Raw genomic sequence first — 21,862 nt, forward strand, 5'->3', positions numbered from 1 at the left:
CAGTTTAGATCAACAATATATATATATATATATCTTCTTGATCTAAACCATGGTAGCTGACAAACTGAATGAGTATTTTGCATCTACATTCACACATGAGGAAGTCTGTAGGGAAGTGGAGGCCAGATGCTTATCAAATTCTAGCAGGGAACTAAATGATTTTGTAATAATTGAGAGCAAAGTGGAGAAGAAATTGTTGAAATTGAACATAAAAAAGAGGGTTGGATCTATCCAGTTATATTAAAGGAGAAAGCAAAAGAAGTAAGCAAACCCTTAACCATAATTATGAAAGATTCCTTGAACTCAGAGAAGATCCCCCCCCCCATGGACTGGAGTTGTGCAAATGTGACCCCAATTCACAAAGAATCAAAGGGTGACATGAGTAATTACAGACCTGTTAGCTTACCTTGTGTTCTGGGGAAATTAATGAAGGCACTGGTTAAAGAAGCACTGCAGGAACATCTAGACAAAACTGCAATTATAGTTCAGACACAGCATGAGTTGGTTAACGGGAAGCCTAGTGTTTTTCACCAATTCAATTGGATACTATGATATAGTCACGAAGGAACTGGATGCAAAAAATAATTTTGATATTATATACAGCAACTCCCTGATTTACGTAAGGGTTTCATTCCGCGGAACTCTACGTAAGTTGGAATTTCCTCCATGCTTATGCAGCACTCTCAAGTGTGCTCGCTGAATTGATTGAATAAAAAAAAAAATGTTTGATGAACATGTAAATAGAATTATTTATTGTATTTATTCAATTTAAAAAAGTTCAAAATTATAAAATTACAAAAAAAAAAAAAAACAGAGGAGACAGGCATAATGTCAAGTTTTATCTCTCAAGCATCATTGCTAGAATCGACGTCTTCAGCTGATAAGTACAGCTGCAGAGGTTGAGAGCTGTGGAGATTTAGAAGTGGTCGGCCGCTCCACCTTACGAAAGAACATATTAATGGATGGCTGGACGGGGGCTTTTTTCTTTTTATCGTAGATTTCTTTGTAGCAAGCAAGCATATCATTCACCCCTCTGTTAACTTTTAAGAATCGTTCGCTGTCAGGATCCATCTTCTCAAACCTCACCATTACCGATGCAATTTCACGAAATGCTACTGCCATCTCTATGGTGATGAAGCGTCTTGGCTCCTCATTTGATTCATCTTGGGCTTCGTCAGCGTTTTCCTCTTTCACTATCGCTGCATGCAAGTCAGTAAGTTCTTCCTTAGATAATTCCTTCTCTTCTTCTTCCTCTGTTAACTCCCCCACATCTTTAGACATCAACCTCCATCTGAAGTAGCTCTGCAACTTTTACAATCTTATTTGTAACCTCTTTATATGATTCATGTTTTTCAAATCCTTCGAAGCCTTTTACATGCCGTGGGCATATTTTCTTCCATGCACCATTTAAACACCTTTTAAGTAATTTCTTCCCAGGCTTTATTAATGTTTAAGATGGCGTGGTAAGTATTGTAAGATTTCCAAGTCTCTTAACGAAATATTTTTCTCACCGTCATACTGCAGACAATGCCTGAGCAAATATTGTGCATAAATAGTATGCTTTTAAATTCGAAGTAACACCCCGATCCATAGGATGGGTGAGTGAAGTCGTGTTTGGTGGTAGAAATATGACTGTCACGTTCGAATTGAAATCATCTAGATCTGTAGAATGTCCAGAAACATTATGTAATAGAAGCAAATTCTTGAAAGGAACGTCATTGTCCTTACAATATTTTTCAACCTCGGGAATGAAGCAGCATTAAAACCAATCCTCAAAGAGAGATATTGTTATCCATGCTCTCTGGTTCAATCGGAAATGCATGGGTAGGGTGGCTTTATTGATGCCCTTAAATGCACTAGGATTTCCAGAATGGTACACAAGCAGGGGTTTTAATCTGTAATCTCCTGCTGCATTAGCCCCAAGCAAGAGCATGGCTCTATCTTTTTGAAGCCTTGAAACCTGGCATTTTCTTTTCCTTTTTGGAAATGTATATTCTATCTGGCATTTTTTTCCAATACAGAGCAGTCCTGTCAACGTTAAAAATTTGCTGCATTGGATTGCTGCCTTCATCAGTAATTTTATCCAACACATCACAAAATTTCTCTGCAGCTGCAGAATCAGCAATGGCGACTTCACTGCATACTTTAATGTTGTGGAAACCAGCGTGATGCTTGAACCTATTAAACCACCCGTTGCTTGCCATGAATTTGAGTTGGGGTTTGCCGTACTTATCCTTAATATATTCATAAATACTTGTTGTTTTGCTTGAATGGTCATTAGACTCAGGGTCATTTTCCATCCATTTTATTGAAATCAGATTGAATTGAAATCATCTAGATGCATAGGATGTCCAGGAGTCTAATAGAAGCAAATTCTTCTTCAATAAGGTGTCTCCATAGCCAGGTGGGAAGGAGCAGCAGTGCGTAGCACAGGCTTCTTGATTAGACCGGGGTTCGAGCCCATCACCACCAAATACGGAGGATGCGGAAAGGTCAGGCAATGACCACCGCATATCCCGGAGCAATATGGCCTTAGTTGCTAATGCTCCTAAAAACCAAATAACAAACAAATCTTCTTCAATATAGCACCTGAACACTGTTTTGTGATCACTGTTGATCTTAAGTGTGTTGATCCTTTGATATGTTCTTTTATATGTGCACTGCCCTTTAAAATAGTATTCACTGTTGAAGCAGCAAGGCCTTCTCTTTCAATAGATGACAAACTTTGTCCTGCTTCATACTTAATCATTTTTATCTTCATTTCTAAATCAGTTTTGTTTTGTTTCTTAGCACTGCCACCAATTGCACTTTCCGTTGGTTGCTTTCCCTTCATCCTTGTGATACGTAAATAGGAATGAAGAGAAGTTTCTGAAAATTTGTTTTTTTATATGATTGAAGATTTCAATGAAAGGGAGCACATTTCACCATAATAACGTAAAAACCCACACAATTGCAGTTATCAGGATTATCTCAAATTTTATAAGATCGAGTTTACTACCTGTTTATAATTAGATGCAATAACAGAAAAGCCCAATAAACCAGAAAGTGCAAATTTTTTTTTTAATGTTTTTTGACCTCCAGAAACGTGCTTTAGAAAAATATCATAAAGGCATTTAAAATTGATTATTATGACGGAACATATGTAACGATGAAAATGTAGTGCAATTTCCATTATAAAAATGACCTTTTAGAGAGATAAATAGCTTAGTTATATAGCGAAAATTTCAACTTCCAAGGTCTTGAAATGAATTACCAAAAAAAAAAAAAAAAAACAATGTGTTATTTGGTTCAGATTACCATATTTTCATGATACCTCCATTTATTCCTACAGACACAAAATATGTTTCCATATTTTTTTAAGTTTGCACCGGCCGGCAAAACCTTACATAAAGTTGAATTTGCCTAAGTCGAGTATTACATTAAGTCGGGGAGTTCCTGTACTTTGATTTTAGGAAAGCTTTTGATACTGTTGCACATGGAAGGCTACTGTCCAAATTGGAGCATTATGACATTAAGTGCAAATTGCTGCTATGGATAAAGGGATGATTCAGTGTGAGAAGACTGAGAGTGGTAATCAGTCGTTACTGTTCCTCATGGACTAATATTATTAGTGGAGTCCCCCAGGGTTCATTGTTAGGTTTATTGTTGTTTTCTGTATTTAGCAGTGATATTGATGAAGGTATATCAGTGTTAATCTAGGTACAGTAAACCCCCGCTATTCGCAGTATCTGTATTCGCGATTGCTGATTTAATATAAAATGAAACCTAAAAAAATGTGAATATTAAAGCGCCGTGAATATTATCCGCCATAAAAAAACATGGGCGTGGCTAAAATTATCTTTCCCGGTCAAAACAGCGCTCAGTGGGTGGGGGGAGACGGGTGACAAAATCGCGAGTGTGGATGTTTTTCGCTAATCCTTGTTCAGTATGTGTTATGCGCTTGTAATGGAAGTTTTCGTCGTTTGCGTTTAATTTATATGCTTATAAATTGAATAAATTTATCAATTTATAAATTGATATGCTTACAAAAGTGATAAATCTACCATTTTGCAGTGTAAAACAGACTTTTTTCGAGTGTGTTAACGGAAGAAAGTAACTTTATTTGGACAAGTTCTTTCTAACCCGTACAAAAATATGGCTACGAATAACAAGAGAAATGTGAAAATATCAAAGAAGGTGATGACATTAGCGAATAAAATTGAGTTATTAGACAAAATTTCTAATGGTGAAAGTGTCTCCTCAGTGGCAAAACATTATAAAATCAATGAGACAACGGTACGATCAATCAAAAAATCAGAAGAAAAATCCGCCGTAGCGCTCGGGAAAAATTTGATCTGTAACTCGTGATGTTAAATTAGAAAAAATTGAAAACGCTTTAAATCTGTGGATAGAAGACCGAACTCAAAATAAAATTCCGTTAAGTTCACTCATCATTCGTGAAAAGGCAACTCCTTTATCAACACTTTAGCGAAACTGGTGATAGCACTGGTGGGATAAGTTTTTTTTGCTGCAAAGGCACTGGTTTGAAAGAATTTCTAATAAATATTACATTTAATATTAAATTGTTTCTTATTTTCATTTTGATGCCATATGCTTGCATTTCACTATGTACTGTCTATACATAGTCATATTATGAAGGTACATATAATACATAAATAGACAAAATTTTAGACTAGTTTTTCTTATATATTTCATACTTTGGAACAGAACCCCTTTATTACTATGGGAGCCATAACTCAGTATTCGCGTTTTCAGTATTTGCGACATTTCTCAGGAACGTAACCCCCACGAATAGCGGGGGTTTACTGTATATCTAAGTTTTCAGACGATACTAAGGTTGACAGGATTGTTAATGATAGTATACCACTGCAACAGGATCCAGAAAAGTTGAGCAGATGGGCTGAGAGGTGGTAACTGAAGTTTAGCATTGACAAATGTAAAGTACTGCATATGGGTAGCAGTAACCCCCAGTAATGTACCAACTGTGTAGTACTACACTTGGGGTATTGTAGAATGAAAAAGACCTGTGGTAATTGTGCAGTCATATTTGACGTTTTCTGAGCAGTGCAGACAAGCTGCAAGAGTAGCTCATGTTATAGACTAATTTTGCTACCAGGGATAAGGAAGTGATTGTCCCCTGTATACGGCAATTGTCAGGCCACACCTTGAGTACTGCATACAGGTCTGGAGGCCTCCTTTTAGGAACTATGTAGAGCTGCTGGAATAAGTACAGAGAGAATGGCGAGGTTAGTGAATGGAACATAGGGTTGTTACAAAGAAAGGCTTAAGTTCTGCAAATTGCAGCATCATATGACTCTAGGCACCTGTGAAGTGAACTGATTGAGATGTATAAGGTTTGGAATGGTTTGAGCAAGGTTAATGCTTATGGGATTTTTCGTCTTGCCCTGATTACTCACCCGAGGGTGAGTAATCAGGAAATTAAAGGCAATTGTAGAATAGATATGTGGAAATTTGCCTTTAGCCAGATGGTGGTTGGAACAAAAATTCTGTCTGTCATAGTGGAGGTCGAAAACTTAAATAAGTTAAAGGCAGAACTAGACGATCATTTGGAGTGAATGGACGAGTGAAATGGGAAGGGTTTTTTTTTCTGGCTGATGATATATAAGCTTGCTTTCTTGCATCATGTTTCTACTAATGCTAATCTGTCGGAACCAGTGCCTCCTTTACTTTGAGTAAAAAAAAAATTTTTTTTAAAAAGTAAACTTTCTCTCAATTTTATATAATTCTTCTCTTCTTCTTCCAGTCACATAGCTTCCTAAGGAGTTGTTGTGGCCACCAACAAATTCCTCCCACTGCATCAGTCATGTGCTCTACAAGCGGCATCACTAAGTGTCATGTCAAGAAGTTCACTAATCCCATCCTTCCACCTAGTTCCAGGTCTTCCTCTGCACCTCTTCCCCTTGATTTTTCCTTCTGTTATATTCTTCAACAGAAAGTTTTCCCTTCTTACTATAAGACCAAAAAACTAGAGTTTTCTTTTGTTGATACTATGAAGAAGAATATAAGGCCTGCAATTTTATTTAATACCCACTCATTTGTTCTTTGATCCAAGTTAGAAATATGCAGTATTCTCCTGTAACACCACTTTCAAATGCCCCAATTTTCTTCCTGCAACCCTTTTCAGATTCCATCCTTCACATCCATAAGTGGCAACTGAAAAAATTTACGAATCGGTGATTCTCAGTTTCGTCTTTAGGGGCAGATCTTGATTTCTCCATAATTTTGTCAGATCAGTGACCAACGTTTTAGCAATTGCCTGTCGTCTCTTTACATCATTTGAGTAGTCACTATTTTTATTTATTCTTGACCCTAAGTAATCAAATTCATCAACTTTTCGAACCGAGATTATCACCAATCACCATAATTTTAATTTTACACACATTCAGAAACAATCCTTTTTTTCTAACTTGCTTCACCTACTCTCCTCAGAGTCTCTTTAACATGATCCTTAGAATTGCAAATTAGCACAGTATCATCTGCATAACGAAGGTTGTTTATCTTCAGTTCTCCAATTTTGATGCCAGTCTCTAAATCTTCCAGAGCTTCACGCATGATATTTTTGGCATAAAGATTAAAAAGGTGCAGTGACAAAATACAAGCATGCCTGACACCGTTACCCATTGTGAAAAAGTCCGTGTTTCCCATGTTGGTTCTCACAGTTCCTTCTTGTTCCTGGTACAGTAGCTTAATCGTCTGAATTATGTGAATTGGGAAACCCATATTAGTCATCATTTCCCATAGTTTCTCTTGTTGAACACAATCAAATGCTTTTGCATAAAAAAAAAAAATCTGTAAAACACAAAATGCCTGGAAAATTGAATTCTTTGCATTTTTCAATAATCAGTTGTAGACTTAAGATCCGATCTTTGGTTTCTCTGCCCCTTCTGAAACCTGCCTTCTCTTCTGGCATTTCATCTTCAAGTTTTCTTGAGATTCCGTTTAATATGATTTTAAGAAGAATCTTGCTAGCGTGAGAAATTAGGCTAATAGTCCTGTAATTTGAACAAATTTTCAGATCTCCTTTTTTTGGTAAGGGAATGAAAATTGATTTCTTCCAATCTGGTGGCCACCATCCCATTTCCCAAATTTTTACAATCATTTTATGAAAAAACTCAACACCCTTAACATCTGTAGCTTTAATCAATTCCGTGGTATTTCATCAGTTCCAGGTGACTTGCCACATGTCAGTTCTCTGATGGCTTTTTCAACTTCTTCTTCCAGTGGAACTGGTTCATGATCACACTCTTGAAAAGGGAGTGGCAGATTATTAGTGTCAGCAGGTGCTCAGAAGAGCTGCTCATAGTATCCTTTCCACCTTCCTTTAATTGTGTTCTCCTCTTTTTTAAAATTTCCCCTTTGGAGTCCTGAATTACATTAAGTTTTGGTCGGAACTTTTGTCTTAAGGACTTAATTACATCATACATCTTCTTAGTGTTGTTTTGTTTGTTGTGGTATTCAATTTCTTTACACTTTCAATACCTTTTATATAATACTTTATACAAATAAAAATAAGTGATTATTGCAATGTTTTGAACATTTATCAGGCATATTGTTCTTTTACTTGCTTATACATAGTATAGGCAAGTAATAAGTATTGCAATCATGAAAATTTTTGACATCGGGATTATAATGGAAATATCCATTTTCACCATGCTATCTGTGTGTTTGTCTGTCAGCACTGTAACTCAGCTCGGTTAATTTTAACTGGGTAGCAGTAGTAGCAGCACATGCACATACCTAGGATTTGTTTATTGCACGGTGCTGTTTCTTTGTGCCACGTTGCATGAACTGGTTGTGTACAGTTTCATTTTTACTATATTGACAGTGCAGTTTAGTAGTTTTGCTCATGTTTTATGCATATTTGTATTTTAAATTCGTGATATAACCATTGATATTGGCATGAGTTCAAGAAAGAGAAAAATAGCTGGCAAAAAGAGGCCCCATGAAATTTGAAATTATAGAAGGTAATAGGAGTCTTCAATTTTTTTCATTTATGACTTAAGAACAATAAATGAAGCAATATTGAATGACATTTTCAAGGAAAACATTTCGAGTTCATCAAAAAGTGTCAGCAGGAAAAAAGCTGTTAAAGAATTACAAAAGAAAACACTATTTCAGCAAGTTAGCATTAGTAGAGGCATTTGATGCAAGACAGCAAGCTTATGCAGCATCAGCCAAAAAAAAAAAAAAAACCACTTCCACTTCACCCCTCTGTTCGTTCAAAATACCTGTCCAGCTGAGCCTTAAACTTATTTAGGCTATCAACTTCCACGACAAGGGATGGAAGTCTGTTCCACCAACCAACCACCAGCTGGCTAAAGGCAAATTTCCACACGTCTATCCTACATCTGTCTTTCCTCAATTTGAATTTATGCCCTCTCAGGTGATTATTCTGAGCAAGAGGAAGAATCCCATCAGCATTGAGCATGCTCAAACCATTCAAGGCCTTATGCACCTCTATCAGATCACCTCGCTGGTGCCTAGTCTCCAGACACTGTAATTTGCAAAACTTAAGCCTTTCTTCGTAAGAGCACCCCCTTTGTTCCATTCACTAATCTTGTTGCCCTTCTCTGTACTCGTTCCAGCAGCTCTACATCCTTCTTGAAATGAGGCCTCCAGACCTGTATACAGTACTCTAGGTGTGGCCTGACCATTGCCTTATACAAGGGAATAATGACCTCCTTATCCCTGCTAGAAAAATTCCTATATATCATTGACAATACACCATGAGCTACTCTTGCAGCCCGTCTGCACTGTTCAGAGAACTTCATATCTGCCTGCACAACCACCCCCAGGTGCCTTTCATTCTCTACCACTGTCAGTGTAGTACCACAGAGTTGATACGTTGCTCTGGGGTTGCTGTTTCCCATGTGTAGTACTTTACATTTGTCAATGTTCAACTTCATTTGCCACCTCTCAGCCCATCTGCTCAACCTTTTCAGATCCTGTTGCAGCAGCATAGTGTCAGTAGTGTCCTTGACAACCCTGCCTACCTTTGTATCGTCTGCAAACTTCGACAATAAGCTTGATATACCCTCATCAATATCATTTATGAATACAGAAAACAATAATGGACCCAACACTGAGCCCCGAGGGACTCCACTAATAACATTAGTCCACGACGAGCAGTGTCCATTGATTACCACTCTCTGTCTTCTCCCCCTCAACCACCCCTTTATCCATAGCAGCAATTTGCCTCCAATGTCACACTGCTCCAATTTGTGTAGCAGTCTTCCATGTGCAACAGTATCAAAAGCCTTTCTAAGATCCAAGTATATAATATCAAAGTTATTCCCTTCATCCAGTTCCTTTGTGACTGCATCATAGTATCCAATCAAATTGGTCAGTCATGACTTCCCTTTAACAAAACCATGCTGTGTCCGAGCTGTAACCGAAGTCTTGTCTAAATGATCCTGCAGTGCTTCTTTAACCAGTGCCTCCATTAATTTTCCAGGAACAGAAGTTAAACTCACAGGTCTATAATTACTTGTGTCAGCCTTTGATCCTCCTTTGTGAATTTGGGTCACATTTGCACATCTCCAGTCTGTGGGTACCTCCCCTGAGTCCAAGGAACCTCTCATAATTATGGCTAAGGGTTTGCTTACTTCCTTTGCTGCCTCCTTTAATATAACTGGATAGATCTCATCCACCCCGGGTGACTTTCTTGTGTTTATCTTCAACAATTTCTCCTCCACTTTACTCTCAGTTATTACAAGATTCTCTAGCTTACTGCTAGAGTTGAATACACCTCTGGCTTTCCCCTCACTAAATAACTCCTCATGTGTGAATATCGATGCAAAATATTCATTTAGTTTGTTAGCTACCTGAGAAGGATCATCAACAGTTGACCCATTGATATCAAGTGGACCAATCTGATTCATCCCCTTCCTTCTAGAGTTTACATAAGTAAAGAACTCTTTGCTGTTTTTCTTTGCATCCCTTGCCAAAGATTTCTCGTAATCTGCCTTCGCCTGCCTAACCTCCTTTGTAACTTGGTTACAGATCAACTTGTATCTATCATAGGCTTCTGTGTCATGTGTTAATTTGTATGTATCCCATGCATGTTTCTTCTTGAAAGTTAATTAATACTTAAGTGTCCATAGATTATCGTTCGTAACTTCCCGCCCTTGTCTTTGTCATACAATCGTTATATATCCTAGTAGCGTTAGTATAGTATAGGTTATAATATTTTCAGTGATCAGTAAAATCTATTAAACTAGTTGAACTTCGTTGGCATTTAAATTGTACTTTTAAATAAATAAATAACATAATTAATTAATACATAACTGATACGGAAGTTATATAAAGGGAACTCGGAGATAATTAATACTTGACACTAAAAATATATATATATCCCGTTATAACTGTGTTGGGAGATAAGTTAGGGTTATAAACTGAAATTGAAATTTTATTTAAATTAAAAGAAATCATGACTCAGACCAGAACAGCAAAACAAAAGGCTCAAGCTAATGGAAGTGCTGTGGATCAGAGGAGAACTGAGGGGGGCAGTTGCCTTCTGAATCACAGCCTTCTAAAATGCACAGCTTGCATGATGTTTGTGGAACAGTCAGGTATGGGACGTGATATTGCCATGGGGGATGTCTTTGTGTGTGTGCACGATGCTAGGAGTGTATCGAAATCAGGCAACAACTCAGCGTTCTTATGGGCCTATATGAGAGCTTGAAAGACAGGGTGGATGCCCTCGAAGGAACTAAATTGAGGGGCCCATCAAGCTCTCAGCTGCCCACATCAACGCCAGAGCTTGCACTTGGTCGTCGCGCAACACAGCGGCAACCCCCCAAGGCAGAATGCGCTGGTCCCAAAGGAACTAGTAGTTGTTGGTGACTCTATTGTCAGGGAAACCGGGAACATGCTTTGTAAAAAGGATAGGTGGAACAGGACCAGGGTATGTCTGCCAGGGGCAAAGGTTGATGACGTTGTAGAGCAGATATCATCTTTTAAGGGCACAAAAGGTGATATAATTGTACACGTTGGCACTAAGATTTTCAAGAGTAGGAGACCGGAAGAATTGCTTAACAAGTACAGGTCACCGTTGAAAAAAAACCGTGAAATAGGATTGAATTTGAAAGTGTCTGCAATTCTGCCCAGACACGACAGGAGAGAGTATATGATGAGAGCCTTGTCGATCATTTCGGCCCTGGAAAGATTGTGCAAGGCTCAAGGGGTAGAATGTTTTTCAGCCTGGACTGTACTTGTTAACAGGAGAGATTGCTTCTGCAGGGATGGGATACACTTAGATATTGGAGGCTTGAAGTGGTGAAACCCATGTTTAGTCTCTAGAGCAAAGTTTCCGGCATCCTCTTTCCCCCATACTTCTCCTTCAGCCCATGCACGGTACTAAGTACTATAGGTTTTGATAACTTTCGTGTTTGGGGTTTTCATAAAAAAAAAAAAAAAAAAGATAGAAATGGTGCAAGGATATTTGCTGTTGCTATCGAGGCAATGTTTAGGTGGGTCGGAAAACTGCTAGCTTGGGGGGAGACAAAGATGAATAGATTAACAGTAGTCACTGGCAGAGGTGAAAGAGATTCTTGCACTGCTTCTATTGGAATGAGCAGAAGCCTGAAAAACAAGATGCAGGATATTTCAGAGATTGCCAGGAGTCATTGCGGTACAAGTAAACACATGGGTTGTGTTAGGGTAGCTAAGAATAGAAATAGGTGCATGCTAGGAGTTTAGTAAATAAATTTGATGAATTTGAGGTATTGCTCAAAACATCAAAGGCAGAGATTGTTGGGATATCAGAGACGTGGTGTCACCCAGATATAAGGAATGCAGAACTGGAATTTGGGGAGTACAACATCTACAGAAAGGATAGACTGGATAGGAAGGGAGGAGGGGTTATGCTATTAGTTAAGAAATACATAAAATCCAAGGAAGTGAAGCCAGTGGACATCGTTGGACAGTGCAGTGTCGAGTCAGTTTGGTATGACATAAGCATTGGGAGATCAAAATTGAGAGTAGGAGTGTGCTATAGGCCTAATGACTCTGATGAGTATAATAAGAAACTGTACAGGTAAATAGAGTGGGCCAGTAAATCAGAGAGTCTTATAATGGGAGATTTTAATTTCCCAGATATTGACTGGAATTTGGGGGCTGGTCACTCACACACTAGCAAGGCTTTTGTGGATTTATTGGATGATTGTTTTCTACATCAGCATGTTCGGGAGGCAACTAGAGGAAAGAATACTCTTGATTTGATTATCAGCAGTGATTCTTCATGCATTAAGAATCTGCAGATAAATGAACCACTAGGTGGCAGTGATCACAGTGTGCTGAAGTGAGATTTACTCAAAGAGGTAACTACCATTAGGGGTAAAGGGAAGGGTTATTGCTTTCGTAAAGGTGACTATGATGGACTGAGACAGTATTTAAATTCTATACAGTGGGACCAACTGATGATGTTATCAGCAGCAAATGCAAAATGGGAAGCATTCAAAGAACTTATCTTGGAAGCTACTAGGCTTTACATACCAACTAAGAAATATTGTTCAAGGTTTAATCCTAAATGGATGTCAGATGAACTGATGAAGTATATGGCAAAGTTGTTTTTCAAATTGCATGAAGTGATCATCAACTACAACAGAAATAAGTTTTTTTTATTATCTTTGTTAATCACAAAAGCAAGAACACCTTTCACAGATAGTGAATTTCTAAAAAACTGTATGTGTAATACTTTTAGAATTCTCTTTTAAATATTTTAGAAATAAGGATGATATCTTTAAAAAAAAAAAATAACGATTTACCTCTCTCATCTAGAACTGTGAAAAAATGAATCAACCTATTTCTGCAGAAGTATCAAATATGCAAATTGATGGATCAACTGATATTACAAAAACAAAATAACCATGTAGACGTCAGGCATTTTTTCAAATGTTATAAGTATGGAATTAGTGTTTTTATCAATACTGAAATAATATTAAAATTGCTTATTTTAAGTTTAAACTTTTTAAAAATTTCCCAGTTAAATTTTACTTTAAATTTTTCCTTTAATTTTACTTTTTGTAGACTTTGTTGATTTGGCCCTTCTTTCAAAAGAGGTTGTCAACCATGGATCTAGACAGTATATATTTTGTTGAAATATATATATATTCGTTTAGATCAACAAAACATGTTTTATTACACGTACCTTATATATAATAAATTAATATATGAAAACTCTGTTTTTACCTGCCTATTTAGGGGATGTCCAGTGCCGGTGGCGTGACTGTGGAGCTACTACGAGGTCAAAGACAGAACTCATACGGCATGTAGCATTTCATGCCTTCCATACCAAAATTAAATGTTATGGCAAGAATTTGCAGAGGAGAAAGAACTTAGCAAATTGCTCATTGGAATCGCACACACATAATTGTATCCCAGAGCTTCCAGATAAATTAATGTGTTGTTGGAAAGGTTGTGATGTAAGTATAAATTGAAATCCTTTCTTATTAATTTTTCCCCTCACTCTCCAAATCACCATTGCAGCTTTTCATTCAATATCTCCTAAGTTATTCTTTGTAAGGGCCCTTCTTTCAAAAAAGGTTCTCAACTGTGGATCTAAACAGTATATATTTTGTTGAAATAAATATATATTCGTTTAGATCAACAAAACATGTTTTATTACATGTACCTTATATATATACTAGTACTAGCAGTTAGTACTCCTATTCTGTAAAAGTTTTTATATTATTAGGTACAGCCGTCATACCCTGTCAGTCAGATATGAAAGTTTTCTGAGCAGTGTAGACAGGCTGCCAGAACAGGTAATGGGGTCTTGTCAATGATTTACAGGAATTTTGCTAGCAGGGATAAAATGGTGATTATCCCTTTGTATAAGGCATTGGTTAGGCCACACCTTGAGTACATGCATACAGGTCTGGAAGCCTCATTTTAGGAAAGATCTAGAGTTGCTAGAACAAGTACAGAGCACGGCAACACGACTGGTGAGGGGAACAAAAGGGTGCTCTTTCCAAGAAAGGCTTTTAAGTTCTACAAGTGTCTAGAGACTAGGCACCTGCGAGGTGATCTGATTGAGGTGTATAAGGCCTTGAATGGATTGAGCAAGCTGAATGCTGATGGGACTCTTCCTTTTGCTCAGATTACAAACCTGAGGGGACATAAATTCAAATTGAAGAAAGACAGTTGTAGAATAGATGTGTGGAAATTTGCCTTTAGCCAGCGGGTAGTTGATTGCAAGAACAAACTTCCATCTACTGTTGTTGTGGAAGTTGATAGCTTAAATAAATTCAAGGAAGAAGTGGACAAACTTTTAGAGCGAATGGATGGGTGAAATGGGAAGTGGGGTTTTTTTTTTTTTTTTTTGCTAATGCTGTATAAGCTTGCTCTCTTACATCATATGCCTCTGCTAATGCTAATAGTGTTCCGAGCATTGTCTCACTATTGCATTATTATATAGGGGAATAATTACATACTTTTCCCAGCTTGCAGTTATGATAAATCGTTATTGGGATACTGTGTGCTTTCTTGGTTGCCTGTTTGTATAATAAGCTTCATATTTTGCTGTATCCTCTAAGCCTTTTTTTTTTCCCTTCCCTCATAAACCATTTGACCTTTTTCCACATCCTCCCAACTGTAGAGACCTGATTTTTTGTTAACCATGTACAAATAAAAACTTACACAAGCTATATCTTATCCCCTTATCATACTCTTCCAACTGCCAGAAGGTTAATTACTCCTCGCTAGACTGTTAATTTAGAATTATTAAACTTTAGTTGCCATTGTTCAGGCCATAAAGAATAGCCAAGACCTAGTTGACAAAGTTAACTAGATCTAATTTGAACCAAATGAACCCTTTTTATCATTTGTGTAGACTCAATATTTATAAGCAGTTGCCCTGAAGAAACAGAACTGTGGCTAAAACAATCCCTTGACAGTCATATCTACTTAAGCCAACCCTGCCCTCTGCCTATAGATTTCTTCGACCTTATTGACACCTCAGTGAGACAGCCTTCTTCAGTGGAGCCTATTGTTCACAAAAATTTGGCCTTGGCATGAGGCACTCCCTCTCTATGTTCTTAGTATTTATGACTTGAATTTAAGCATTTTTTTCTTTAAAATTATCATTTCAAACCCAGATTTTGGGGATATATGCAGTATGACCAAAAAAAAAAAAAAAAAGTAATGAGACTGAATTCAAATAAGGATAAGGAAAATATTTTATTACTCCAAATAGTGTCCAAGGGACCAAATACACTTGTTACTGTGTTCATACAACTTTGGAAAATTGGACTGCTGTGATGATATTTAGTTTGCCGTCATATTCTTCTGAATATCATAAACATTATCAAATCTGCATCTCAGTGATTTCAACTTGGGAAACAAAAAAAAGTCTATTGGAGTCAAGTCATAGGAGTAAGGAGAATGGTTCTAGAAAGAATTTCATATGCATTATCTTGTTGTGATCAAAGACTGCAATTAGCATGTGTTTGATACTTTTTCTGAAAACACTTGTTTTTTTGGTGTTGGTGATCTTTGTGCTTGCCATTCTACAATTTGTCATTTGGTTTCAAATAATACTAAAAGGGCCTGCTCTCATTCCCAGTAATAATGCTATTTAGGAAGCCAGGTTCACTATCAGCTGTTTGAACAAAATCTTTTTAAGCATCCAGTTGTCTGAGTTGTTTCTCAACCAGTGTACTTTGCATCAGTTTTTCTTTTTCCCAAGTCTGTGGTGATTGTAGACCTTATCAAATCCTTATTCACATTTAACTCACTTGCTAGCATTTTCAGTGTTTATTGGTGGTCACTTTCTAGAAAATTGCACACTTTGTCTACCAGTTTGAAGCTGCAGGTTTTCAGTTATCCAATTGGAGGATTGTGTGCTACATCCTCTCTGCCCTCTTTAAAAGGCTTAGACCAGAAAATGTTTGTTTGGATAGAGCCTTATCCTATAAGAAGTTTTAACATTTTGTGTGTTTCAGCGGGACTTTTTCCCAGCTTTACACAACTTGACGTTGATCTGTTCTTTCTTTGGTTTCTGATAGTGATGTTAGGCATTATACAGAAGGCCCTTAGATACTTTACGCTGATTCGCTATAACACTTCTTATTATAAACCGGTATCTGATTATAATGCTGTCACAGATCACTATAATGCTCTTTTATCAGCATTTTTGGCATATTTAACAAAAACATTTCATCTGATGGAGTCGATAGCTTGAAAACGAATAACAAAACAGCATTAAAACGTTTCCCGTGCCAACTTGAGAAATTTTCCCACGCTCAGTTAAATTTTCTCACATGCTAATTTAATTGCAGTACAGTGACTTTTTACATAGTTCCAAGATCAGCATTTTAAAAAATTATCAAGTATATTGCTTGTAATATTTGCGTTATATGCATTTATCCGAAGTCTAGTCATCACTCAGTACAATATTAGACATCGTTCTTTAACAGACAGTTTACTTGAACATTGTATCATAATTAATGCAACCAATGCAGTTACATATACGAAGAGTTAATAATGGCGGTTAAGAATGAAAAAGCAACAACGTCTGGATGCAATACGAAGACTACAAATGTAAGAAAAAGACTGAATTTGAAAATTCAATTAGATGTTTTGAAGCGAATCAATTCTAGTCAATGACAAACGAATTCGTGCCATAATTTAGGACTGGCAGGTTTACCTTTAAGAACAGTTATAAAAATAAAGAATTAATTTTATCAGTGGGAAAGACAGTTGTTCCATTGCAAGCATCTAGGGCTAAGCCGGCTATTAGGATTGAAGTGGAGAGATGTTTAACTAATTTTATTGAAGATAATATCCAGCGCAGAATTCAGTTAAGTTAAATATTATAAAAAAAAAAGAGACAGAGAGAGATTAGCCTATATTGATGATCTGAAGAAAGCTGACCTAAAAAAAAAAAAAAAAATGTGGAACCATTTGACACTAGTTAGGGCTGGTTGAAGTTTAGCCTATATGATGATCTGAAGAAAGCTCACTTAAAAAAAAAAGATGTGGAACCATTTGAAACTAGTAAGGGCTGGTTGAATAGATTTAAAATCCAGGGAGAAGCCGCAAGTGCAGATAAAGGAGCCGAAACTTTCAAAAAAGAACTTGTTAAAATTATTGAAGAGGGGTATTATGTTTTTATACTTCTCAACAAGTTTTTAACATAGATGAAGCAGGACTTTTTTGGAAACAAATGCCCAAAAGAAGTTTCATATTGAAAGAAGAAAAAAATATGCCAGGTTTCAGAGTGGCGAAGGATTGGTTGACTTTATTGTTGGGTGGTAACGCTGCGGGGGATTTTAAATTAAAACCCCTTTTAGTTTACCAGGAAGAAAGCCAAACTACAACCCAAAATCGACACATATTTCATGATTAAATTCATCAGTTAAATTAAATCAATTAAAATCAATTTAGATAAATTAAATTCATGATTTTAATTGTAATTTTATGTTTAATTTTGATGCACAAGTAGTTACCACATAATTATATACATATGTAATGCAGAATATTCTATATGTACAGATATTTGAATATTAATTATTTTGACCTAATTTGTGCATCTTTTCACTACCATTTATTATTGATTAGGAAATATCCTGTGGCACTGACTGCAACTCACAAATACATATGTTACCTTATGGGAATGCGGCTCTTGCTTAGCGTGGATTCACTTAGCGCTCTGTTTTTTCGGAACGAATTATCAGCATTAAGTGGGGGTCACCTGTATATAAAGAATGTCCATACGAGAAAGCAACTTAAGGCCAACTATTTGGGTTGCGGGGGACTGTAAAGGTCGTGCTTCTATGCTTCTCTTGCATCCTCTCTCAGAATAATACTTAAATATATTTTTTTAATACAGACTCATAACGTTTTTGAATATAGTGTATGTTAACAACATTGTCATCATCTGGAATGACAACTTAAATGAAATAAAACTCATATCATTTAATATTGACTCAGTGTTTATAATTATTCTTCTAGAAGGAGCAAAACTATGACAAAACAATTGCTTGACAAGCTCTCGACTAAAACAATCGCATGTCCTATCTATGACTACTGAATCCTCTGTCTTAGACCTCAGTGACCCTTCAGTGGAACAGCGTTGTCATCATCTGGAATGGCAGACTTGAAGACCATCACAATTTTACATGACCTCAGCTCCTTCTACTTTGCCGTCAACCTTAAAATGGAACTAAAAGCAAATATCTATCCCTCCATTCTTAGATATGTGATTGCATAGAAGACCAAAGGAAATCCAAATGTCCATATACAGAAAACCAACTAACGCTGGTCCCGTTGTGCAATTCGACTTTTCTCTCACCCGTGTTCCAAAAAGAGGGGGGGGGGCCCTTTTAGGAGAAGTAGTTCTGTGCAAATTGTATAGGACCACTTCTCCAAAAGAAAAATGTACTTCAACAACCCAACTAGTTGTGGAACAAACCTTACAGTTTTATCAAAAGTTTATTCCCCCCCTCAACTCAAGAAAAGAACAAATCCATGTGCCAAGTCTTTACAGCACATAGTTGACAATAAACAAAAACGAAGCATTGATGCAAATATTGCAAACTTCACTGTGCCAACATCAAGCAGTTGTTAACTTAATGTGCCTTTGCTTTTATATCATTTGTTTATTGACCATTTAATGTCTACACACATCATGACACATAACTTGGGTTCCATTTGATGTGTCAATAGTAGAGCACATGTTAAACATCTAATACTGCTATCTGTTTAGTTCTCTGTTGGTTAAGGGTTAATGCTCTCTATTTAACATCAGATCAGTGCCTTTAGCATTGGCTTTTTTAAGTATCTGTCCACTGTTAGGTTGTCTTTTGATAATGATTGTGCGTTATTATATTGCATTTAACCCAATATGTGACGTGTAAGAAAAGTATGTCTGTTTTAAAAACTTATGTAATTAGTACTCTCTGCTCCAAAAATTATTTTGTTTGATACTGTTTTGATATTGTTTTATCTATCAGCCTTTGTAACCACTGAGTAATTTTTAGAAACCTGATCACATATTTCATTAGCAATTTGAAATTTATCCTTTTTTAAATTTAGTCTGGAAACCAGTCATCTGTGAGAAGACCTGACTGAATTGTTTACAGCTTTAAATGGGTGGAGTTAACTAAATGCTGATGGTGTCCATATTCTTTCTTGGATCTCTCTCTTTCTCTCTCACGCACACAATTTATATTGGAAATGGATGGTTGCACGATAAGATGTATAAGGATTCGGCAGTTTATTAAAAAGGTTGTTGGTGGGGTTTTTTTTTTGGCGGATACTGTATAAGTTTGCTTCTTGCATCATTTTGCTGCTACCAATACAAATCCTAAAAGCAAATGTAAGTGCACACTCTAAGATAAATAATAACACAAAGAAAGTTTGTGGAAACCACAATAACCACTTTGTCAGGAAGTGGCACAGCTACTGTGAATTCCTAAGCATTGCATTTTTGTCGTGCCCTTCTTGTAGGCAATGAAGTGACCATTGCTCCTCTATGACTGAGAAAGGCATAAGAAAGTTAAACACAGACACTTAAAAATCTGAAACAAATGAGAAAAAATTGAAATACAAAATGTAAATTATTTCAGTTTGTTTGGCTTCAAAAATTGAGCTATGATTTATTATTTTTTTAGATTTTTCTTTTGGTTCTAATGTTATTTCTAATAATTTAGTTGCATATTTGCATTATATTCAGACCTCTTGATCGGTTCTGGTCAATTATGAAATTTACTGTGTATATTTTATTAACAGCAGCCAATGCCTGCCAACTGATTTACTGTTGATTTTCACAAACTTTCTTTAGAATTTTCACAAATTCTCACAATCTTGGAGTTAGTATTAGAGTTAGTATTTGTGTTTAGAATTTATGTAATGGCGTCAATTTTGCGTTATTCTGGGCTGCAGTTGCAAAAAGAATTTTGCAACTGCAGCCCAGAAAAGAATTTTGCAACTGCAGAAAAGAATGTCTTTGTATTATTCTGTTCTTTGCTGCTATACTTTTCTGCGTTTGTATCAGCTCTTGCAGATTCACAGTTCTTGATGCCTGCCAACAGAGTGGTTACTCTTATTTCCCTCCAACTTTCTTTTGTGTTGTTATTCATCTTGCAGCTTACTTTTGGGTTATATATATACATATACATAACCCAAAAGTAAGCTGCAAAATGAATAACAACAACACAAAAGAAAGTTTATGGGGAACAAGAGTTGGCAGGCATCTGTTAATGTATGCAGTGTGTTCTTTGAAGGCTGTACTTTAACCAAACATTAATTGTCTTAATAATCTGAGATTTGTGACTGATTTGATTTTTTAAAATGAAATATAAAGAAAAGAGAAAGTAAAAAGGAAGCTGATGAGTTGCCTTCTTTTTATCATAAAGAATCTTAGCAAACAGTGGTCGTGAAGGCCTCTGACAATATTGCTGCTTCTTTGAATATTGAGATTGGAATCCTCTGTGACTCCTATTGATCCTTCCAACTTCATCCTGATTTCTCCAACACTTTTGAGGTTCAAGCTCTTTGAAGGAGTACTGGCTATTTCATCATTATATCACCCCTTTTCTGTCTTTATGGTTATTATTATTATCAGCCATATGGTGCAAGGAAGTCTGAGGCTTATGCTGCACCAGCCAGAAAAAATTATTCCCGGGTTACCCTGAGAGAGAGAGAAGTAGAAAGGAGTCACCAAGAAAGAGAAGAATGATGATATCCAGCTCAAGACCCTGGGGTTGGACTAACTGTGGCAAAGTTTTTCCAATAACCCTTTATAGTGAATTGCTTGATTGCTATCTTTCCAGCTTGCAGCGATATTCCTCACTGCCATAAAGCACGAGTTTTGCCAAGTTTTGTAGCCCATATAATCTGTAAGAATGGAATTAAAATAAGGAATAGGGTTATTGGGTCAGTGATAAAGTAATAACGTGTAAGAAAGGAACTAGAGCCAAAAATTTTGGGTTGTAGGGGAAATGGATGAATGGAAGAATGGGAACACAGCAGTGGAAAAAGGAAATGTAGAGTAAAATAACAGGTTGAGAAGAACAGATGAAGCAAAATAGAAATGGCTAAGGAAGCAGTGCAGGGAATTAGAGTATGGAAAATAAAAGGAAGATATGATTTAATGTTAGAAATGGTGAAGTTTTTAAATAATGAATTTAAAAATTGACTAAAACAGAATGCAGAGGATGGAGATGGGAATAAGATTTAGATGCTTTACCAAATACATGAACTTACTGAACTAACTAGATGATTTATAGGGAGAGAGAATAAGGTTGATATTGAGGATGAATTGGGTCCAGAAATAATTGAAACAGAGGTCAAAGATGCACTAACAGAAATTAAGAGGAGGAAAAGCATTTGGAATCAGTGGGATACCAAAGAAATACTTGAAGCAATGTGAAATGCAGGATAAGGGATCTAACGACGATTAGCATTAGTAGAGGCATATGATGCAAGAAAGCAAGCTTATTCAGCATCAGCCAAAAAAAAAAAAAAAAAAAACCAACCACTACTCCCATTTCACCCCTCCGTTCGTTCGAAATACCTGTCCAGCTGAGCCTTAAATTTGTTTAGGCTAGCAACTTCAACAACAAGCGATGGGAGTCTATTCCACAAACCAACTGCCCGCTGGCTAAAGGCAAATTTCCGCACATCTATCCGACATCCGTCCTTCCTCAATTTGAATTTATGCCCTCTCAGGTGATTATTCTGAGCTAGAGGAAGAATCCCATCGGCATTGAGCATGCTCAAGCCATTCAAAGCCTTATACACCTCTATCAGATCACCTCGCCGATGCCTAGTCTCCAGGCTCTGTAATTTGCAAAACTTAAGCCTTTCTTCGTAAGAGCAACCCTTTGTTCCATTC

General features: G+C 36.7%; 1 protein-coding gene across 1 annotated transcript in view; it reads left to right on the plus strand.

The window, feature by feature from the left end:
- LOC150080130 (histone H4 transcription factor-like) overlaps positions 1 to 21,862 on the plus strand; it is a 242,316-nt gene that overhangs the window by 81,977 nt on the left and 138,477 nt on the right. Inside the window, exon 3 of the mRNA XM_090382061.1 lies at positions 13,225 to 13,445. Within this exon, the coding sequence (XP_090238187.1) occupies positions 13,225 to 13,445 (221 nt within the window). The remainder of the gene's footprint in view (positions 1 to 13,224; positions 13,446 to 21,862) is intronic.

This window comes from Mastigoproctus giganteus, chromosome 9 (assembly GCF_048544385.1).
Source record: "Mastigoproctus giganteus isolate SK-2022 chromosome 9, ASM4854438v1, whole genome shotgun sequence".
NCBI lineage: Eukaryota > Metazoa > Arthropoda > Arachnida > Uropygi > Thelyphonidae > Mastigoproctus > Mastigoproctus giganteus.